This window comes from Centroberyx affinis, unplaced genomic scaffold, assembly GCF_046629955.1.
Source record: "Centroberyx affinis isolate AG114_WGS23_722 - 3 ecotype Tasmania unplaced genomic scaffold, CSIRO-AGI_Caff_v1 ptg005062l_1, whole genome shotgun sequence".
Lineage (NCBI taxonomy): Eukaryota > Metazoa > Chordata > Actinopteri > Beryciformes > Berycidae > Centroberyx > Centroberyx affinis.
The window spans coordinates 87909-109457 of record NW_027282497.1 but is presented as its reverse complement, the minus strand read 5'-3'; the positions used below and the strand labels follow the sequence as shown (position 1 = coordinate 109457).

General features: G+C 40.1%; 3 protein-coding genes across 3 annotated transcripts; all 3 read left to right on the top strand.

The window, feature by feature from the left end:
• Positions 1 to 1022: 1022 nt before the first annotated feature.
• Positions 1023 to 12100, top strand: slc13a3 (solute carrier family 13 member 3). Its single transcript, XM_071545807.1, has 13 exons — positions 1023 to 1130; positions 2947 to 3212; positions 3345 to 3523; positions 4086 to 4146; positions 4397 to 4576; positions 4704 to 4829; positions 5350 to 5442; positions 5548 to 5652; positions 5798 to 5895; positions 7283 to 7395; positions 7691 to 7852; positions 11674 to 11811; positions 11918 to 12100. Exons 1-13 carry the CDS (start codon positions 1023 to 1025, stop codon positions 12098 to 12100), a joined length of 1812 nt encoding a protein of 603 aa, XP_071401908.1.
• A 2357-nt stretch (positions 12101 to 14457) lies between these two features.
• Positions 14458 to 17836, top strand: ocstamp (osteoclast stimulatory transmembrane protein). Its single transcript, XM_071545828.1, has 3 exons — positions 14458 to 14495; positions 15089 to 16118; positions 16287 to 17836. The coding sequence occupies exons 1-3, from the start codon at positions 14458 to 14460 to the stop codon at positions 16635 to 16637; spliced, it is 1419 nt and encodes a 472-aa protein (XP_071401929.1). The 3' UTR covers positions 16638 to 17836.
• Positions 17837 to 19358: 1522 nt separating this feature from the next.
• On the top strand, positions 19359 to 21018 carry LOC139666586 (thyrotropin-releasing hormone receptor-like). The gene is made up of 2 exons (XM_071545869.1): positions 19359 to 20138; positions 20623 to 21018. Exons 1-2 carry the CDS (start codon positions 19359 to 19361, stop codon positions 21016 to 21018), a joined length of 1176 nt encoding a protein of 391 aa, XP_071401970.1.
• Positions 21019 to 21549: the final 531 nt, after the last annotated feature.

The window sequence follows — 21549 nt, the reverse complement described above, 5'->3', positions numbered from 1 at the left end:
TGTTTTTTTTGTTTTTTAGTATGGGTTCCTATGGGCCAAATTCCCACTCCTGTAGTCAGGGTCAGTAGGCTACTGACAGTCCAGACAGATTCGGACACCAGAGGGCATCCCTGTATTGACTTTAAGGTCCATTGGCTCTAGTCTACAAAGTTATTGATCTTCTTGATCAATGATCTTTGGTTAGATATTCTTCTCCATGACGTGTGAGTGAGGGGCTTGTGGTACTTGATGTTATTTTTATCTCCTATTTTACCACTATAATATTCCGATAGAAATGTATAGTGTTTGTGGTAATCAATATTGAGTTTATAGTGACCTTATTGTACTTTGGGGTATTTATTTATTTATTTATTTATTTTCATCTCCAATGCTATCGCTATAAGTTTCCTATAATATTCCTTTAGTGACTTACACTGTCTGTGGTGCCCAATATTGAGTTTAAAGTGACCTTATCGTCCTGTGGTATCGCTATAATATTACTACGGGGATTTAGAGTTTTGCTATGAATCCCTCTAAAATTTATTATAGCATTACTTTATGTCTTTTCCATCAGGGTTAAACCACAGCTTTATGAGAAATGTCAAGAGTGCAGCAGAAGCTCTGAGCCAGTGGGCAGCCACAGACTAGAAAAGGTGAACCACAAAACAGCAATTTCATCCGTCACAAGCCTCTATGAACTGTAAGAGGAGGTTGAGGGTCTGGCTGGTGCGCAGCAGCCCGTCTAGCTGTCAGTCTGCTCGCAGTGTGCTGTATAGGTAAAGTGCATCATGTGCCATTTCCCACCTCCTTTGCCTCCAAAGATGCATCCCTTTCTACCTGCCTCTTCACTGAGTCTTCGCTGTCTCCTTCCAAGTCCGACCAGCCCCCCTAACAAACTGACACCTACATGTGAGGAGTTAACCTGTAAGCGTATAGTTAATCTTCCCTAAGAGTCCCCAAACACAGTCTTCAACGTGCTGCCAAACAGGCGCCACACAGCCACTTTACAGCTGCTCCCTAAACGAAATAAAGCTCATTTGGAGATGGAAATATCAGTTCTGTCTAAGAAGCTGTGGTGCGTCCGCAAACAGCTGATTCTCCTTCTCACTCCACTCATATTTCTGCCTTTACTTTTTGCTATACCAGAAAAGGTAAGTGTTTTCACTTTATGATGCAAGGCGTCTCCTTCACAGCAGTGCGCTTGCTTCAGCACAACTTTTCCTGCACTATACTCCGTGGACAACTCCACAAAAATGCAGCTTAAACTCAGTAAACCCCATTTAGTCTTCATGCATAGGCAAATCATGCACGTTTGTTTGATTGAATAAAGATTAATATGCATATTCATATTTTTGAGTTTCAAATCTTTTTATAATTAGAAGTATGGGATGTCCAAACAAACAAACAAACAAACAAGAATAGCTTAAAAAAAAAAAAAAAAAAAGTTGACTGTCCTGCATATTAGCGTGAACTTTGACACAACTTCTATTCTATTAACTCAACATCCTTCTCAAGTTAATTCTTAAGTTATTCAATCATGAGACCATCAAACTTTAATACTGGTTGCTAGATTTTACCTTATGTTGATATTGCTTAGACTACAAAACTTGGCAAAACTAAGCATCAGAAGTGTAAGTTTAATTGAAGCGGGTTCACTACTACATTGCAACCAGCTAAACAGATATGAAGGTGTGTGATAATGACTTTGAAATTACTCATATCTTACTGAATCCTTGGATGTAGTTCATCATACCGTCTGTCAATGTGCTAATTATGGGCAGTGGGCCATAGGTGTCAGAAACACAGCTTCATAGGTCTGAGCCTGCAGCTCTGATTACAGAGTGCAAGACACACTGACAAATTATTTAAAATAGGCTATTGCAAATTCAATTGAAATATTTTCAGAATTGTACTTTGTGCTGTGATTATGGGAACCCTGATATTATAGGCCTAGAAGATCATGATGCATGGACAGGTATTTAAGCCTCCAGCGGTTTGATGCTGAAGACAGTAGCTACACATGTAAAAATTAGTATGTTGTCTTCCACAAGAAAACTTCTCTCGTGTGTATACCTACAGGGTCGGAAACATGCAGCTGAAAGATGAAGGCTACAAATGCTGTTTTAAATGTGCAGCTTATACATATTTTTGTTTCTAGTTTTTACCACATAAGAACCTCTTCGCATCTTATAAGGACTTATGAGCCATCAGCAGAAGTGTAGCCACAGGCACAGATGAAAAACTTAGTGAACAAAATAAACAGTATTGCCATCGCTGTATCATATCCAAGTAAAACCTAATTTTTGATAACTTGTTAATCGTGCCAATACCTTTTTTTATGTACAAAGTATTTAGCAACCTGGCTCTTTGCCACCTTTAAAAAAAGTTTAGATGATTAAGTTCAGACGGTCACAGGGAACCAAGGGGGTGACGTTGTTGTACAGCGCCAACCCACTGAGTATGGCTGCTCCACTTTTTGCATAACAGCCACTAAAATTTGCAACACGAGCCTGAGCAACTTCAGGCAATGTCTCAGTTATACTGAAACACTGATTAAATCTAAATGAAACACATAGCTCAAATTAAACCAATCATTAAACCAACCACCAAACATTTGCCACTACATACAGTATATACTGTATATAACATGTACTCTGTTCACTGTTCTTCATGCATTTATTTTATACTCAAACACATGGATGCATGGAAATGCATATATACCTACACAACCACACATGCATGCACTCTGTCTGTCTGCCTGTCTGTCTGTCTGTCTCTCTCTCTCTCTCGTTTTTGATCTTACTAAAAGGAAATGCTACATTCCCTTCACTGACATCCACAGACAAATATAATCCATTGCCCATAAATGATCCATTGCTCTTATTTAATCAATTTCATTTTTTCTGTGATTCCATTTGCTGTCGAAGTAGGCAGAACATTTACAACCATGTGTTGCTTATCTTTTAGGAGGGAAAATGTCTTTATGTGGTGCTGCTGATGGCTATGTTTTGGTGCACAGAGGCCCTTCCTCTGGCTGTCACTGCAATGCTTCCAGTCTGCCTCTTTCCGACAATGGGAATTCTTCCATCCAAAAAGGTCTGCCCGCAGTACTTCCTCGATACCAATTTTCTCTTCCTCAGCGGTCTTGTGATGGCATCAGCTATTGAGGAATGGGGCCTGCACCGCAGAATTGCCCTGAAGGTCCTTAAAATTGTTGGAGTAAAGCCAGCGTGGTGAGGAAACACCTTCAACTCTATTGGAGGGCCGTTTGAGCAAGAATGCTCCTTAATTCAAAAAAGTAAATCTTCCCTGTCAGCAATCATAATAACGCTCATTCAAGATTGTGTATTGCATTATGTTCCCAGGCTTATATTGGGAATGATGATGACCTCGTCCTTCCTGTCCATGTGGCTTAGCAACACTGCCACCACTGCCATGATGCTTCCTATCGCTAATGCCATCCTGGAGAGTCTGTTTGGCGACCTGGAGACCCTGAAAAAGAATTGCAAATCCACTGAGGATCCTGAGAATGATATAATAAATGGTAACTCGTGTTTGTTGCTTAGAAATTATATCTAACAAGGAATCAAGCAAGGCTAAGACTGCGATCTCACACTGAGGCACTGTCCCACATTTAGTCTGAACTCCTACTCACGCCATTAATACAATCACCTCTAAAACTCAGTGTAATTACTCAAGTCAAAGGTTCAAAGTGTACTAAGCCAGGATGACTTTACTTTAAAATTGTATCCACACCTACTGTTTACAAAAATGTCCACCAAAGATAGTTGTTCTAACCTTGTCTGCATGAGCATTTAATATGTAATCCATGATTCATGGATGAATCCATGGATGTGAACTTTGTACCACAACTTGTTCCAACACATTTAGCTCTTGGATGCAAAGTCAATACTCAAGTGGTAATTGATTGATGATGTTAGATTGCTTTCAAGTCATATATTAAATACCAAAGGTCTGCCAGCAGTCCCCTAAGAAAGCTGAAACTCAGAATTTGTCTCATGTTTATGCAATACAAACATCACCTCTCTTTTTGAATTTAAAGCTGCGTGTAAACCTGACAACCTTTTTGCTTCAATTTCTTTCAGGTCAATCTACTGTAAAGATGCATTCACTGCCCTCAGAAAAACAAATACTATCAATAGACGGGTAAGAAGAACGTAAATAAGTTCGAAATTTGACTCAACGCTTGACCAAATCATATGTGACACCTCACACCTCAAAGGCTAACTCAGATGGTATGTTGATGGTGTTGTTAAAAGCGTGTTTAACACCTTCACATCTTAAACTCTACAGATGACAATTAGCAGTTTGCCAACTCTGGCGGAGTTCATGTAATTGCGCACTGTCCCTGTTAAATGAACAAATAGATAAACAAATGTCTTCAAAAATTCAAAAGGATGGATGGGACGGAGCCGAGCGAAGGGAGGACAGCCGAGGAAATCCGGTCAGAGTCGGAGTATCAGATGAAGGTGTGGAAGGGATTCTTGATCTGCATCCCTTATGCAGCCAGTATTGGAGGGACCGCCACTCTGACAGGCACCGCACCAAACCTCATCCTCATTGGACAGCTCAAGAGGTATCGTTTTTACAAGACTTTTTTTCATCATTGTCCAACATATTCCGAAATAGCACAGACAGCACCTTGGATAACTTAACTGGCAAAGTTGTGTTTCCACTGCATAAACACTACTCTTCTTTTGCAGCTATTTTCCAGACTGTGACGTTATCAATTTTGGTTCTTGGTTTGCGTTCGCCTTCCCACTCATGCTTCTCTTCCTGTTCTTGGGATGGATATGGATCGCGTTTCTCTATGGGGGATTGAACACACGGTATGGCGGTGTCAGACATTTACTCGCTGTAGATTACATAGGTGTTATTGATCACATACTGTATCAGACAGTAGATCTTAATGCATTAATGGTATTGAGTACATTTACAACATTTCTGTTGATATCCATTACCAATAGTATACTGCTCTACAAAGGCAACCAGCAGTAACACATTTTTGTGTGTTTTAAAGGCCAAAGGTCCTGACTGGGGTTAGAATTTAATATCAAGAAAAATTATACCCATAAAGGCTTTTAAATGATATACAATCCACTTCTGTACCAACAATACTTTTGTCAGGGCAGGAGATAACTTTAAATTTGTCAAATTTCTCAGTTTCACTGCTGTTTGTAATTTGTAGGGCAGCAGAGTCATGATTCTAATTTTCATTTTGAAATATGAAATATGGAGCAATACTAGAGATGAAGGTTCTCTCATTTTCTTTTTGAAATTCTTGTCACACAGTTTCCATACTGTATCAATGTACGACTGTACCTGTATCACCTTATTTATTTCCTGCAGACTGTGTATCAAGAAGCAGGACCAAAGAGCACAAGCAGAAGCCAGAGCCAAGGCTGTGATAGATGAAGACTACAGAAAGCTGGGGCCCATAAAGTGAGGACTCCTGTATGTCTTCAAATCTCAAGCAATAGAGGGTGAATGAATACGTTTGCATCGCAGAGCCTTTCACTAACACTTATTTTACATGCTTCATTTCAGTTTTGCAGAGGGAGCGATCTCTTTCTTTTTTGTATTGTTTGCCATTCTCCTGTTCACAAGAGATCCCAAATTTGTCACTGGCTGGTCTGTGTTTTTTGACAAAGGGTAAGAAAGGCATGCTTAATTGAAACATGTAATAGTTTGTCTGTACTTTGCTTCTTATCATACGCATACTGCTTGAAATTTAGTACAAAACCTATATATTTAGTTACCTATTAAGTCTCTCCCACCTCCTCTCGTCGTCCTGCAGGTACGTCTCCGATGCAGTCACTGGTGTGATCATTGTCTCAATACTGTTCTTCTTCCCGTCCCAGAAACCGTCTCTTAGCTGGTGGTTCAACCCTCAAGGTCAGTCGGGGAAACGTCAGACTTGACAAACACTATGAACTCTGAACTCTCAAACACCACACGTCTAGGAGAATAAACTGGTTTACGAGACACAGTACTGATCTAAATTCTGATTAATCATCTAATTCTAATTATTCAATTATTATGAATTACTGTAATAATTAGATTTGCATGGCACCTTTAGTGCTATACAAATTTAATTATTATTATTAATTATGTTTGTATGGCAGCTTTCTTAACAAAGTTACAAAGAGCTGGAAAAATGGAACAAAGTAAGCATATCATCCAACAATGAGCTATAATAAGGGAAACAGTTAGCAGTATCTTTTTCATTGTGTTTTCGAATCAAATCTAGACAGTCAAAAGTTAATATTGATGACCAAGTAGTATGAAAAATTAAAAGACATTTAGTGCAGAACTTGTATGGCGGTTATTGCAAAGTATTGAAAGTAAGCTGAGGAATGTTAATGATGCAGATTAGGGAGTCTGAGTAGTTTAGCGGCGGGAGGCGAGACTGTGGTCTCTCTGTTTCTGTGATTATATTAATCTCTCAGAACTATGTTGCCACACTTGGGGGTTTTTGCTTGTGTTTGTGCATGTCTCTGTGCGCACGTGTGTGTTTGTGTGTGTTGGTGACAGTGTGTGTGACTGTGTATGCTATGTTCAGCTGGTCAAACAAACCACTGGACTTGGATGCAAGAGAAAAAAAAATAAACAAGTCAGTGAGTTCATTTTTCCTCTCAGACAATGTATGTGAATTTTAAGGTTAACGTTTGTCCAAATTCTATCTAATGATTTGAAAATGAAACTAGCTATTTAAGGTTTACAGTTCTGTGTGGCTGTAAACCAAATGCACCTATATGCCGAAAGTGAAAGAAACAAAGTTTATACTGAAGTGCAGTTTTGAACTACCTGTAGTTTACTTGAGTAATGCTTTTGCTCCAGTACATTTCAAAGCAAATATCTTACCTGTCATTCAGCTACATCTAATATCTGCAGTCTCTAAGTACTTTGAAACAAAACATTGTGCATATAAAACGATCACGTTCATAAAAATAACAGACTTTTTGACATTGAACCAGCTAGAACTCTACCATCAATCCCTTATCTTAAGATAAATGATGATTATAAACACTTCCCAGGACTGAAACACCAGGGCTTTATAGGGAATTACACTTTTATTTTTGATACTTATAAGTATCTAATTCTATTTAATATTTAATACATGAATTGAAGACTTTTACTTTTTTTAAGTACTGTTTTGTTCAGGTGTTTTTCCTTTCATTTGAGTAAAGGTGTGTCTTCTTCCACCACTGATTTTACATAGATGGTTAATTCAGTGTCCAATAATGATGCAAAACATCTGTCTGCAAACGTTTCTCCTCAGCTTCAAATACTCCTTATGTTCCTCTCTTATCTTGGAAGAAAGCCCAGGATTGTGTCCCATGGAATATCATTCTGTTGCTCGGCGGAGGCTTCGCTATGGCCAAAGGGTGTGAGGTAAATTTGTTTAGATTGGCTTGTTTAGAGATTAAAACAAAACACTAATTACTGTCATAGAACAGTTCCCGTAAAATTACAGTTTCTGTGGTTATTACAATTCAGTTGTTTGATAATGACTTTTGTTGGAATTAACTCCAATTAGTGGAGTTTGCATGTTCTCCTGTGTTTGTTTGGATTTTGTGATGGTTTGGTTTGTGTTCTGCTCTGTGCTGTTTTGGACTGTTCTCTACTTTGCTTTATTATATTGTGATTTGCTGTGTGACCTTTGACCTGATCCTGTGGCATGCTGCAGGAGTCTGGACTTGCCTCCTGGATCGGAGGCCACCTCCAGCCTCTGGCCCAGGTCCCTCCTGGTGCAGCTGTGATGTTGATTACAGCCTTCCTGGCCTGTTTCACTGAATTCGCCAGCAACACTGCCACAATCATCATATTTTTGCCTGTCATCGCTGAGCTGGTAAGAGCATGCAGTTTGTTTCCAACACAGGATGGCTATAGGGTCAGACTGTTTTCAGCAGTCTGCAGTCTGCTGGTGATATGGTACTGAAGCACTTTACAGTACCTAAAGTGTCACTCATAAGGCATCGTAAGCACCAGAAATGCATTATGATTGGATTCTGATCAAATCAGTACATGACACCCATTATATCAGCCAAATCACAGACAAGTACATGAGCATGCTGTGTGCAGTTTACTGACATCACATTACTGAAGATAACATTTTTCAAATGGTTATTTCTTTGGAGTCACCAACGTGCAAAGGTGCCTATAGTGCAGCTTTAATAACTTTATTTGTATAATGAATTTGGCACGACTGTATCTTGAGTTATATAAACTTGGAGTAGTTTAATACACTATGGCCTGCATCTCTCTCAACTGCACGGTGGCATAGATGTCAGAGAAACTTCCATAAACTGCACTGTTTCCATCTTTACATCTCATGGCTGGAGGGTGATCATTTATTCATGTATTTATTTATTTGTTTGTGTGGTTTGGATACATTGGGAAATAGACTCAAAAGGTATTAATAAATTAACTATGTATTTACACTGTGCTTGAGCTCATCCAACTAAAATGTTATTGAGCGGTACTGAAGAGGCTTGATATCAGCTTTGTCTGGAGGAAAGGTTGAATTGTATTATTATTGTATTGATTAACCTTTTGTAAAAGTTAATCACTTTAGTTCAACCCTGTTATTAGATCAAACATTTACATTATTTAATAACTGTACAAATTTAGAATGACTTTTCTCTTTTGATAAAATCGAGTATTTAATGCAAATGTCATGGGAAAAAAATAATACATTTTAATAATAATAAAAAAATTTGACTTGTCTTGGAGGTGAATATTACAGATTCATGATGTATTATAATGTAACGTCATTTCCTGATGTGATTATAATGCACTTTGAATGCCTTATAGTACAGTTCAAGTTTCACTTGTCACCTGTGGAGGCCCAAATCTGACATTATTCAATTGCAATCATTAAATCGAATTGCTTTCATTTCCCAAATATGTGCCCATAATGAATGACAAAATAACAATTAAAATTTAATCATCCAGTTTTCCATGTTGGAAAATGCATTATTACTTCCAAAATTAAAATTAAAATGAAAACTCCATTGACATATTTTTTATGTACTCCAAAGCATAATCCTGCTGTATTTAACAAGTACAGATCCTGTACAGGCCCACGGCGCGTGTGTTGAATTCCACTAGCTGCGGCCACACTGATCCGTCGGTTATTGACGAATAGATTTCTGTCCGTTGGGCTGTTTGGGAACGTCAACATGGTGGGAGAGGCAGAAATACAGTAGCCTAGCTTCACTCATAAGGGAGCTACTTCATAGAAACAAGAAGAAACAGACTACACAGTACACTATTAAATAAGAAACTGACCTGGAAAACCTCCAGTCATCCCAACGTTATACCAGGTTTTACCTTTGTTTTGGTTGTACCGTTGTGTCTGTGATCGCCACTATTTTTTCCAAAACAAACCTAGGAACGCCTCTGATTGTCAACACATGGTGACGAATCCGTCTGTCCAGAAAAAGTTCAACTGGGTTGAACTTTCTGTCCGTCAAAACGAATGGAAATCTGACTGAGGGACCGATGGACCGTCATCAGTCCTGCCGGACAACGGACAGCTCTTATTGAAAATGAATTGAAATAAACCGAGACGGAACCTCCTTGAGACGACAGACACAATGGATCAGTGTCGCCACGGCTAACGTAACTTAAATACCACAGGTGATAAAGTTACCTGTCGTTAAAGTTGGTAGGGCGGCACAAGACGTGGATTTCTGTAAATTAACGGCGGAGAGTGATCTGTGTGTGGGAGCAATGGTCAGCTAGCGCGACGCGGTTATCGGTTAAATCTCCTATTCCACTACGTATGCCACTGACGTCACTTCAATACCACCATAACGTCACCAACCGTTAAGGTCTGCAGGACAGCAGAAGACACAGATCTGTAAATCAGCGGAGAGTGGCTCTGTGGCATTTATCAGTGTGTGTGACTGAATGGCATTTCGCCCATAGGCGAGAGGCCAGCTGTTAATCAAACAGACTAAGAGAGACATGTGTTTGACTGCCTGACCTGAGTTAGGCTCCTTATGCTCTCGGCAGCACCGTGGGAAAAGGTCTCTTCCAGGTTAGATGAGCGTCTGTTGGTGTGCAGAACGCCCACACAGACCAAAACGTTCTCATGGTGCAGGTGTGGTCTAGATGGGGAAGAAGAAGAATACTGTAAAGTTATGGCACACAGTATTCACCTGTGTGCCCTGGAGGGCCGAGAGTCTGCAGGTTTTCATTCTGGCTTTACAAAAACCAAAACGTTCTCATGGTGCGGGTGTGGTCTAGATGGGGAAGAAGAATGCTGTAATTTAACGGAACACTTGAATTAATTTGATTTACACTGAATTGTTACTGAATGTTTGCTTATTTTATTATCACTGGCATTTTTTTTGTGCGTAATTATTAATATTCATCTGCTCTTTCTTAAATTTGGAGAGGTAGCTAATGTTAGATAGCTAACTATAGATTCAGAGACTAACTTGCTGTTGTCGACTGCGTAAACCACGTTCATGTTAGCTGATGTTAGCTCTTAGCCTGTTGGAGGAGAACGCAGCAGGATCTCTTTACCCACTAACTTGATGAATATGCATGGGTACATTTAATCATTTAATTATATATTTAATGATATATATTTATTTATGTTGACATTATGAATGAGATATTGGAATTGACACACTGAGTTTCATTTCATTTTTGTCCTAAATAATAGGATAAGGAAATTAAATGGCAAATGTGAATTATTTTTAAATATGGCAGGGTTACGCTTTGGAGTACATCAAAAACTACATGTCAATGGTGTTTTCATTTTAATTTTAGTTTTGGCAGTATTTTACAACATGAAATGCAAATGAAAATTGGATTATTGAATTTTAATTGTTATTTTGTCACACATTGTGCACATATGTATATATGGGAAATTAAATTGCAATTTAGTGATTTCAATTGAATAATGTCAGATATGGACTTCCATAATCATCACATCAGAATATATGTGTGAAATATAATGTGTTGGTGAAGATGACAGTCATGTAGACAAACAAGGAGACAGACACTACAAAGTCATAAGGAACCGGATTGGGAACTGGATTTGTCTCTGCCCTATACACTGAGATTTACTTTGTATGACCTTCTGGTTAGTGAAAGGCTTAGTAAGCTTGTTAAACTCTTGTAATAAATGTTGTATAGCCTATGTTTGGGTGCCTGTTGGACATTAACTGCTGTTGTCAGTAATCATTATCTGAGGTTTTTGTACCTTGTATCAGTGCCTATGCTGCAATATTGTGTATGATTACCCACTTAGAAACCCCTTTAGAAGATGTATAGGAGATTTGGTGAGTGTATTCTAAGTTCTCATTCAAAGATAAAAACTGGATAGCAAACGGGATTCTTTATTCAGAGTGGCAAGTCGTTGCCTATTCACTTTCCAGCCTTCCCAGAGACTCTGTCATCAGTGCTGAATTTGTAAATTATGAGGTCCCGGAACACCAAGGGGTCGGTGTTCTGGTGAGTGGGTGTGGAGGGAAAAAGTCCCGGAACATATCGAGACACCCCTTGGTGTTCCGGGACCCAGTGCTTAATTTGTAAATTATGAGGTCCCGGAACACCATAATATACGTCTATACAGTGCACACTTCTATGTCTATGGTATTAATTATATCATATCTTAAAAAAACGTTTTTCTGTTTTCGTTTGTCTCTGTAGGCTATGCACGTTTCAGTGAACCCGCTCTATTTCATGATGCCGGCAACAATTGGATGTTCGTTTGCCTTCATGCTGCCAGTGTCCACGCCACCCAACTCCATCGCCTTCGCATCCGGGCATCTCATGGTGAAAGACATGGTAAGGTCCTTCCATCGACACACGAGAAGGACTGACACTGAAGTATGTTACAAATTGCAGTATAATAGTCTACCTATTCCCATCTTTTCGCTCTGTGTCTTCTCAGGTGAAAACTGGCTTTGTCATGAACATCCTGGGTGTCCTGTCAGTTTCTCTGGCCATGAACACATGGGGCATCGCCATGTTCAACCTGGACTCCTATCCAGACTGGGCTCACCCCTCCAACGTGTCCAGCGCTGTGATTGACGTGCACATCCCGTCTGTCCCAGCGCTCAACTCTACTCTCTGATTACTCACTCAATCTCAAAATGATGATAGAGAAAGTATCAGCGTATTGTATGAAGAGTTAACACTAAACAGGGACAAAAGTGAATGTCTGTAGATGTCTATATCATATGTTAGAGCATTCTGGGAGCTTGAGCTGTTACCTGTTGTCATGCATTTAATAAGTTTATTACACTCGACTCTCTTTTTTTTTGACTCTCAAGTGCTGAGAAGATTGCAACCCATCTGCCTTCTGACTCATGCTGTGAACTATTAGTTTTGGCAGAGCCTTGGCTTTACTCCTGACGCTTCAAGAATGCAGAGTTTAAAAACATGATGGGGCTACATTTTACTGACTGGCTTTGTAAAAACCGGACTGGAGGAACATTTAACCCTACTGTGAAGTGCAACAGCTTGACCTCTGGTGGTGGCGAGGAGGCTTTCTGTTCGGGAACTCCTGTTAAGACTGTGCTGACATCTGCTGGTGCAATGAGAGCTGACTGTCCTTAGATATTACACACCTTTGTGAATAATTCCTTAAAGATGTTTTATTGTTTTTGTTGAAATCACTGAGAGATCTTGTTACTCATTCTTATATTATATGGCACACGTTTAGTTGCCAAAGCCTCGGTTTGAATGGGATTTTTTTTTTTTCAGCAATCATAATGATATAACATGTAAACAATTAATCTGAATCTTTTCTACTTTAGCGTATGAATCTTGCCCAATGAATGTGTAAGTTAATTACAAACTGATTTGCATTATTTAACACTTGTTACCTCTGAAATAAATTGTTTGAGTTTGCACTATGATCATTTGTGGTGTCTGTATTTGCCTTTCAGTACTGGAAGTGCATAAAGTAAGAAGTCAATTACAATCAGTGTTAAGAAAAGGAATTTATATCAGCTTCTTTATAACAGTTTGATCCTGTTTTTCATCATTGAGGACACTGATACTACAGTAAAATAGCAACCAGCAACCAAATTCAACTTTCAGTCCTCAGGTTTATATTAGTTGTAGCTGTTCATTGTCAGACAGCTGCACTGAAAAGACTGAAAAGACTGTCTAGAAATCCAGTACACCTCAGTCTGCTGTCATTTTAACACATTTCATCTTATGTTAAATTATGCCACACAGCAATGCTAGTACCTCCACCCCAACATGCAGCCCCTGTTTGAAGAGTGAGAGCGTGGGTTTTAAATTCCTCATGATGTTTGTTTGGCGTCGTAAACTCTCTGAAGTCACAAGTCTGGCCACAATGGTTAACTTGTGCAAGACCGTGATGGTTATTCAGTGTTAGTGGGGTCGGAGCCAGAGGTCCCACAGTGTGTAAGTGTAAAGCTGTAAAATGGAGAACTCACCCAAAACCAGCTTGTTTGATAATGTTGGAGATTATAAAGTAAACACTATGATTTGAACAAAATGTGCATTTATGATATATTTTCCTTTTGAGAAGCCAGAGACAATATAAACAAGACAAAAATATTTATTAACCAGTTGTTACAGCATATCTAATTCACATGAATGCCTTTGCATTGATCATAACCGCAGCTGTAACCCTTCACTGCATACTGCTTCCCTCTGGTGACATAATGCATTTTCACATCCCAATATCTTTACACCACTGCACATGACAAACAAGATACTGCGGACGTGCGTGTGTGTGAGAGAGATGGCTGATATGCCTGAAAAATATTTCTTGGAAAGTGCCCTATGAATGTGTAATATTCTTTAGTACTTCTTTAGTACTAACCTTAATTCTTACCTACGTTTCAAAAAGTAAAGGGTTTTTTTTCTTCTTTTTTTTTTTGGGGGGGGGGGGGGGGGTGTTAGTTGGTAATGTGAAACTGTCAGTTTCTGCATGTTTATGCCACAACCAATATGAGTGTGTATGAGATAACAGGAAATGTTCTGTAACGAGCCTGAATGCAGAATGCACAATTGTGGTTAGGTAAGACAGTGATGTGTGAAGAGCTGTCTTGTCACTCTCACATTTAAATAAAACATTGAAGTAAACACTCTGATCACACTGACATCCATCACAATCTGCTTCTTGATTAAAACATACATACACATTACAGATTACACATCATTTACATATGTAACACCACTCTAAAATTGCATGTAACTCTTTCAACTTCCCTGTGTAATGTTGCAGCAAAGTCACCCGAGTCACACTGTGCTGTGTCATGCCTGTCCATATGATGCTGTGTGTCATGTATGGTGACAGGGAAAAGAACCTTTTATTTCCACGTGGGAACAGGAAGGCGAACCACAAATACCAACATGACGGTGACTGTTCAGCATGTTCCCCTTTTTTTCCCTCAGAGTCTTCCAGCAGTTCTCAGACCTGTTCATCCAACTTATACTTTCACAAACACAATGAAGCTCATTCCAGAGAACTTTGTCATCCCTCTCAGGTAGGAAACATTATTTTCTTTTATTTCCAGCACCTTTGATGGAGGCTGCATGGTCTAATGATTTCCTGAAATGAAATAATGACTCTGATCAAAATCATACTGAGAGGATACAGTTTCCCAGGCAAATGGCAATGTCTTTCCTGAGTGTTATAGTATCTATCTCCCTGTCTGTCTACCTATCTATCTATCTATCTAGTTAACCATATATAGTTAACCATATCATTCTTAAATTCATTCTCTATATGCCATTCTCTATATTAATAAATGAAATTAAAAGTATTATGCAGTAAAATGAAGCATGCTATTACTGTGGTAGTACTTGAAATTATACAACTTGAATGTCAAAATCTGTACAGGACATTTTTCTGTACTGCAGCTTCTTCACAATTTGAAAAATGCTGAGTTCAAATCTGTTTCACATTATTATTGTGGTTTAATTATCTGCATGTGAAAATGATGTTTTTACAGTTTTATCCTGTTCTGTCGGAGTTGGATATTTTGAAGAGTTAACCTAGGTCAAGCTGCTGTATATACTGTAGGTAGCTTGACCTCTAATTTGCCTATAGACTCATGTTTGCTGTATTAACCTATAGGTCAAGCTCCTTTCCTCTCAGGATCAGGAAAGGACCTTGTATTCAGGCCCTAAAATCCATCCTGCCTTATCTCTGGGATGTTTACTCTGCCCCTACACCGGCTGGCAAAGACATCCTCACTCTGCTGTCTCTGTGCTTCACGATCGCCATGGTGACCGGCGGCCTGCTTCACCACTGGCTGTCAAAGACTCTGAGATACGACCACGAAGCATCCGTTAAGACGGTGTGCATCTACAGCGTGGCCGTCTTGTTTTTCTCGTTCCTCTGTCACCCTCTGCGCTGCGTCCTGACCATGACTCTGCCCACTGTCTGTAGCAAGCAGGGACGCAAACTGATCATCTCAACCTCCGTCTTGATTTTAGTGCTGAACGTCGTCCCTAACATCTCAATGAACGTAGGAGCAGTTGTGCGTATTCTGAAGTGCACCTCCGAGGGTTTCGCCAGGAGTTTGTTAAACTCGTCTGAACCTTTGAACAGGGCAAAGCAAGACCTGGTGGAGGAAACCATCAAAGTGAAAAAGGAAGACTTGAGTATTGTCACTACTTTAAGGAAGTTCGATCATTTTACGCATATCGACGTGTCAGAGGTCAAACGCAGGTTCACTGATATGAGTGGGCAGATAGAGATCCACTTCTCACATGCCAGGAATCTGCTAAAGGAGTACAAATTGCTGTCAAACCGGATTCTCGCTGCTATTTTTGTGACCTTACTAATCATTGAATCTGCGCGCTACTTGAAATCTTATCTGACCTCAGTTCAATTTGACAATGTGCATCTCTCCAAAGAGCTACAAAAAGCAGCTGACGTTGGAAATCGAACGTCAGCTGAAAATATGATTCCTTCCACTTGTATCATAACAAATCAGGAATGTACCTCTTGCTTCATATCACTAGTTGTAGTAACATTGTATTTCACTGCAATAACCTTTCTAGTTGCTTTAGATCACGTTGTGTATCATCTAGTTCAGTTGAGTGTGCCGTGGCTGCTGGATATTCCACCTACCTCTGCCAGCATCAGTGTGAATTTTAAGGTAAGAAAACACACTGATTGTTTGAGTGATAATAAGCATCCTATGAGAAGAATAAACTATAATAGGCTACCTGCAGTATTTGTTCACAGTATCGCACAATCACACATGCAGATGTCAACACACTTTCAGGGGTATTCATGTCTTCATTCTTTTGTCTCCTCCTGATAGGTTCAGTGGTTCCCGCCTGCATTTTGCATTATCCCACAATCCTGTGTCAAACAAGAGCTTACAAACTTCCACAGGGATTACGAGTGGACCTTCAGCCCCGAGCCGTCGCTCTGTGAAGTGACGACTTCAGCTCCGAACCTGGGAGTGACGGTCCTGCTGGGATCCCTCTGGCTGCTGAGCTACGCTTTGGTGTTTCTGGAGGTCTACGCCAGACGGATGCGCAGGAAAGTGTCTGCGTCATTTTTCAAAAAACAGGAGGAGAAGAGAATTGCTTTCTTGTTGAAGAAAATACAAGTGAAGCAGAACGGAAAAGAACAAGAGATTTTTTCTGTCAACGTTGCCCGGGGGTGAACTTGTTACTGCAGAGTACAATTTTTGCCTAATTTCAGTTTAATCTTTATGATAATGTTTTAATTTTACTTTAAGCCCCTCTTTAGGTTTGTATCACAGCCGTCAGTGTCTTTATTGTGGATTTCAACTTTAGAAAAGAAGCAGCTGAAGGCAGAAAAGAAGCAGCTGAAGGCAGAGCATCCTGTGTGTGAGTCACTGTTGCAGCACCTTTCCCCTAGAAGGACAGCACCACTTGTTGGCCCACTCTGCCTTTCATCAACACACTCACGCCATGTGGTTTTTACAGATCTGGCACCACATCTGTTCAATGTGCAGCTAGCTTGCTTGTGTGACAGAAACAAGGCTGTTCATTAAGGGTTTTTTTTAACACAAGCTTCACCAGGCACACTTTTTATACATAGCTGTACTCAAAATCAACTAGGGTTTTCTAGTTTCAAGTGCTTTTTTCCTCATCTGTGGCAAATAACCTATGGGTCACTTGTTGTTTGTACAGTTCATCCCCACTAGGTGCCACTAGGGTGTTATGGACAGATGAGGACACAGAGTATCAGTTTCTGTCAGGAAATGAGCAGCAAGAGCTTGGTTCTTACAAATTCTGTGAATATTGTTAATGGCCTAAATAACTTTAATAGATGAAATGAAGCTGTTTCATGCACCCATCCAATATCTCAGCAGCCCATTTCAATCAATTCATCCTTTCCACAAAATTAACTTCTTTCTTCTGAAAAGTCCTTTGTGTTTCATCAGCAGACTCTTGTTTCAAATCCCCGCGGGGCTTCAGAAGTGTATTTTAAGACCTCATCCCAGAATATTAATAGAATACCTCTTCGTCATCTATTTTTAATGCAGACATTTTGTCCACTCAATTTGCCTCAAAATTCACCTGTGTCTGTGCGAAGATGATACACTTTGTTGTTGTTGGTCCAGAAATTATAAATTATTCATATATTTTCTGTTAAATTGAATACTGTGTGTGTGACGTCTCTGTACCTCAACATCAAACTATGCAATCTATCAGCAGTAGATTAGGCACATCCTCATTTGAAATGCATTGAATTGCAAAATTGAAATGCAATGAATTGAAAGATTGTAATTACAGTGTAAATCAAAATCAAAACATGTGATTGTTCAGTTATCTACTCACTTTGTTTCCTCATAAATCAGTTTGTCAAGTCTGTTGCACAGCTGTAGAAGCAGAACCGGTGATGTATATATTGATTCAAATTCTATTAGTGTATTAGAAAAGAAAGTAAGATAACAATAAAATGTATTGCGATACAGTCAACTAACAGTTTCATGTGTTCCTCTAACTGTAGCTCAGACAGCGATGGTGTACAGATATTTCCCTGGATAAGTATTGCTTATTGATTTTCTTTAACAGGGACAAAAAATCTTATCTACAGTTCATTAGAAAACTGTATTAATGAGGCATGGTAGAATGGCATTGACCGTTCTCTGATTGAAAACCGCTTTGCCATCAAAACACAAGCATCTGTCCGCATTAGCATTCATACTGACTGCTCTGTCCGCTGAGGGTTAAAGAGCTCTCCAGTGGGGCTTCAAGTGCTTCATCTGTTCTGTTGGTTTGGAGAGACAGTCACATTAGATTTTCTGGATGATCAGGTTGGCTAAGAGGAGAACAAGGCTTTAATGTTATTCGATGTGGTTGGCTATAACGAGCACAAGACTTTTAACAGTATCAGCGGGCATCAGCCACACCATCAGACAGCCAGGAGCTGTGAAGGCTCTCGTCTCCCAAATGAGCAACCATGCAATTCCTCTGCCTCACAGGAATAGCAAGAAGCCTGCATTTTTGGAGGTGTGTTCCTGTTTATCCCTCCTGAGACAGAAATACCTCTCATAAGTTTGATTTGGCAATTCCACATCCCCTGAATCAGTGTGAAACCAAAGAATCCAGAGCAGTTAATTTGTCCTTTCACACAGGATGAAGGATTAACTTAAACATGCCCATTGGTGGCAGAAAAAAAGTGGTCTACATGGTAATTAGTGTCAGTTCTGTTCAATACTCAATCATTGAAATGGATGATGTGTTGAATTATAGGCTGCCTCCTCTGTTATTACAATAATTGCAGGGTTTATGGCCACAGTAATTGACATGACATGCTATATGGTTGGATGGGGAGGAGGAATCGATTTTGAAGTAGGTGGTTCTACAAGGCAATGCCTAGTATTGTATTATATAGTGGTGTGAGATGTGATGTGAGAGGGAGGGGTACAGTGGGGAAGAGAGAGGGAGAGAGAGAGAGAGAGATAGAGGGAGAGAGAGAGAGAGAGAGAGAGGAGAGAGAGAGACATAGAGCCAGACAGACAGATGTGGATAACTAGAGCGGTGCTGGAGGAGGACTGAGCAGTCATCCCTGTTTCCTGGTTGATTCCACCTGGCTCTGCATACTGCTGCTGTAAGGAGGTTTGGTACCTTGTCGGAGTGAACACTGCCTTTTGCAAAATTATGGTAAGCTGTCGATTTCTTTTGTACAATATTTCTAAAATATTTATTTATCCTCCACACTTTTATTTTCTTGCCCTAAATCAATTGTAAGTTTAGGAGTAATTTATTTCTGCTCAGTCTTAAGGGCCTTGTTATATCACTTCTGAAATACCTTGGGCAGCTACAGATCCATATTTCTGTCTCATTTTTCCAGGATTCTTGTTTCATGCCCCTGAAGATCAATTGAAGTGCGGCCACAGGACTGAAATACAATGGAGAACAACACAACCATCATTCAGAATGTCAATTTCACCCAGGTTGTTAATTTGACGGAAATGCCACTGACCCCTCTTGAAGAGCAGGTCATAACTATATTTTTGACAATGCTCATCTGTGGAGTTGGAATTGCTGGAAATGTCATGGTGGTGTTAGTTGTGCTGCGCACTAAGCACATGGTGACCCCGACTAACTGTTACCTTGTCAGTCTGGCTATAGCAGACCTCATTGTCCTTCTGGCTGCAGGCTTGCCCAATATCTCTGATGTTGTAGCCTTCTGGATTTATGGTTATTCAGGATGCCTGTGCATCACTTATCTTCAGTACCTCGGCATCAACGTGTCATCCTGCTCCATCACGGCATTCACCATTGAACGATATATTGCTATTTGCCACTCCATCAAGGCACAGTTCATATGCACCGTTTCCCGGGCCAAGAGAATCATCGCCTGCGTCTGGATCTTCACCTCACTCTACTGCATCATGTGGTTCTTTTTAGTGGACACAGATGAAACCGTGTACACCAACGGCGTGGTGGTCACCTGCGGCTACCGCGTCTCCAGGAGCCTCTACATGCCAATCTATTTTATGGACTTCACTTTGTTTTATGTAATCCCCCTCATTGTGGCCACTGTGCTGTACGGGCTTATTGCAAGGATTTTGTTCATGAGCCCCCTTCCGTCGCACCTCAGCGAGAGAGCCGGGGGGTCGGTGCACCAGGGCCACTGCAACAGCACGGTCAAGGCCAACAAGGGTGCGGTCTCAGCAAGAAAACAGGTACTGGAAACACTAGACACTAGAAACACTAGAATAGACACCACACTCCAAAAGATAAATGAAAATGAAAGGAGTTCTGGAGAAATTCAATCCAAAAAGGATCATTACCCACCTTTGTCAGATAATAATGTAATATTAATGATTATCTCCGATTAAATAACCTCTTTTTCAACCAGTCTCCTTGCAACAATATTTCTGGTAACTGAACACATTTGTTAGGGGTAAGATTTTCCAAATCTATTATCCACCTCATCATCTCAAATGTGTCTTGATGTGCTAAAATTCAATGTTAAATAAGATTTTCAGTGACTAATGGCACACAGCTGGTCCATTAATACAATTATTGTTCTATTCTACATAATTGTTGTCAGAAAATTGCATATTTATCTGCCTGCTCTCTCTCTCTCTCTCTCTCCTCTCTCTCTCTCTCTCTCTCTCTCTCTCTCTCTCTCTCTCTCTGTGTGTGTGTGTGTCATAACTTCAGGTAACAAAGATGCTAGCCGTGGTGGTGATCCTCTTCGCCTTGCTCTGGATGCCTTACCGAACACTGGTGGTGGTCAACTCCTTTATGGACCCACCTTACCACAACACCTGGTTCCTGCTCTTCTGCCGGATGTGCATCTACATCAACAGCGCCATCAACCCCATCATTTACAACCTCATGTCCCAGAAGTTCCGCATCGCCTTCAAACAGCTCTGCAAGTGCGAGGGCCGGAGCCAGGAGAAGGCGGCCAAGTACAATGCACCGATGTATTACAGTGCCATCAAGGATTTGTCCCACGAGAGCAACGAGCCGGTCACCGAGCAGGAGGATGTGAGTCACGCTAACAGGAGGTTCAACTTAACGGATGATGACACAAGCACATTCAGCATTACCTGATAAAGGCCACAGTTCATTTAGGATAAGCTTTGTGGGTGATAAACAATTTGTCAAAAGGCTTTCCTTCAGTGGTTTTTAAGATTTCTGTTATTTATGCCCAGTGGGGAAGTATTTATTGAAGTCAATTCTATATTCCCGTTGTTTTATTTGTGCTGTAGCAGTTGTGGTACTTTGGTGTCAATCTTGTAACTATGTTGTAAATACAATGCATAACACCAGGGTTTGGTGCACATGTTTAGCTACTTAATGGAGCATACTGGCATCATAAAGTGCTTCATGTTCACCTGTATGCTTATGTAGATAACAAAATCACAAAATGAATGGTTCTTTCAAGTGCTGAAATATTGTAATTGCAACTTCAGTGCACATGAACAAAAACAACGTGGTGATTATGAGTGAGAAAGATGGACTTTTATGATACCTCATTTGCTGAGCACTGATTCTTTGGGTGTGTGTTGTGAGTGTTGCCTTGTGATGCTGTCCCCAGCCTTTGCTAACCACTCTTAAGGAGCAAATATTAGTAATGTACAA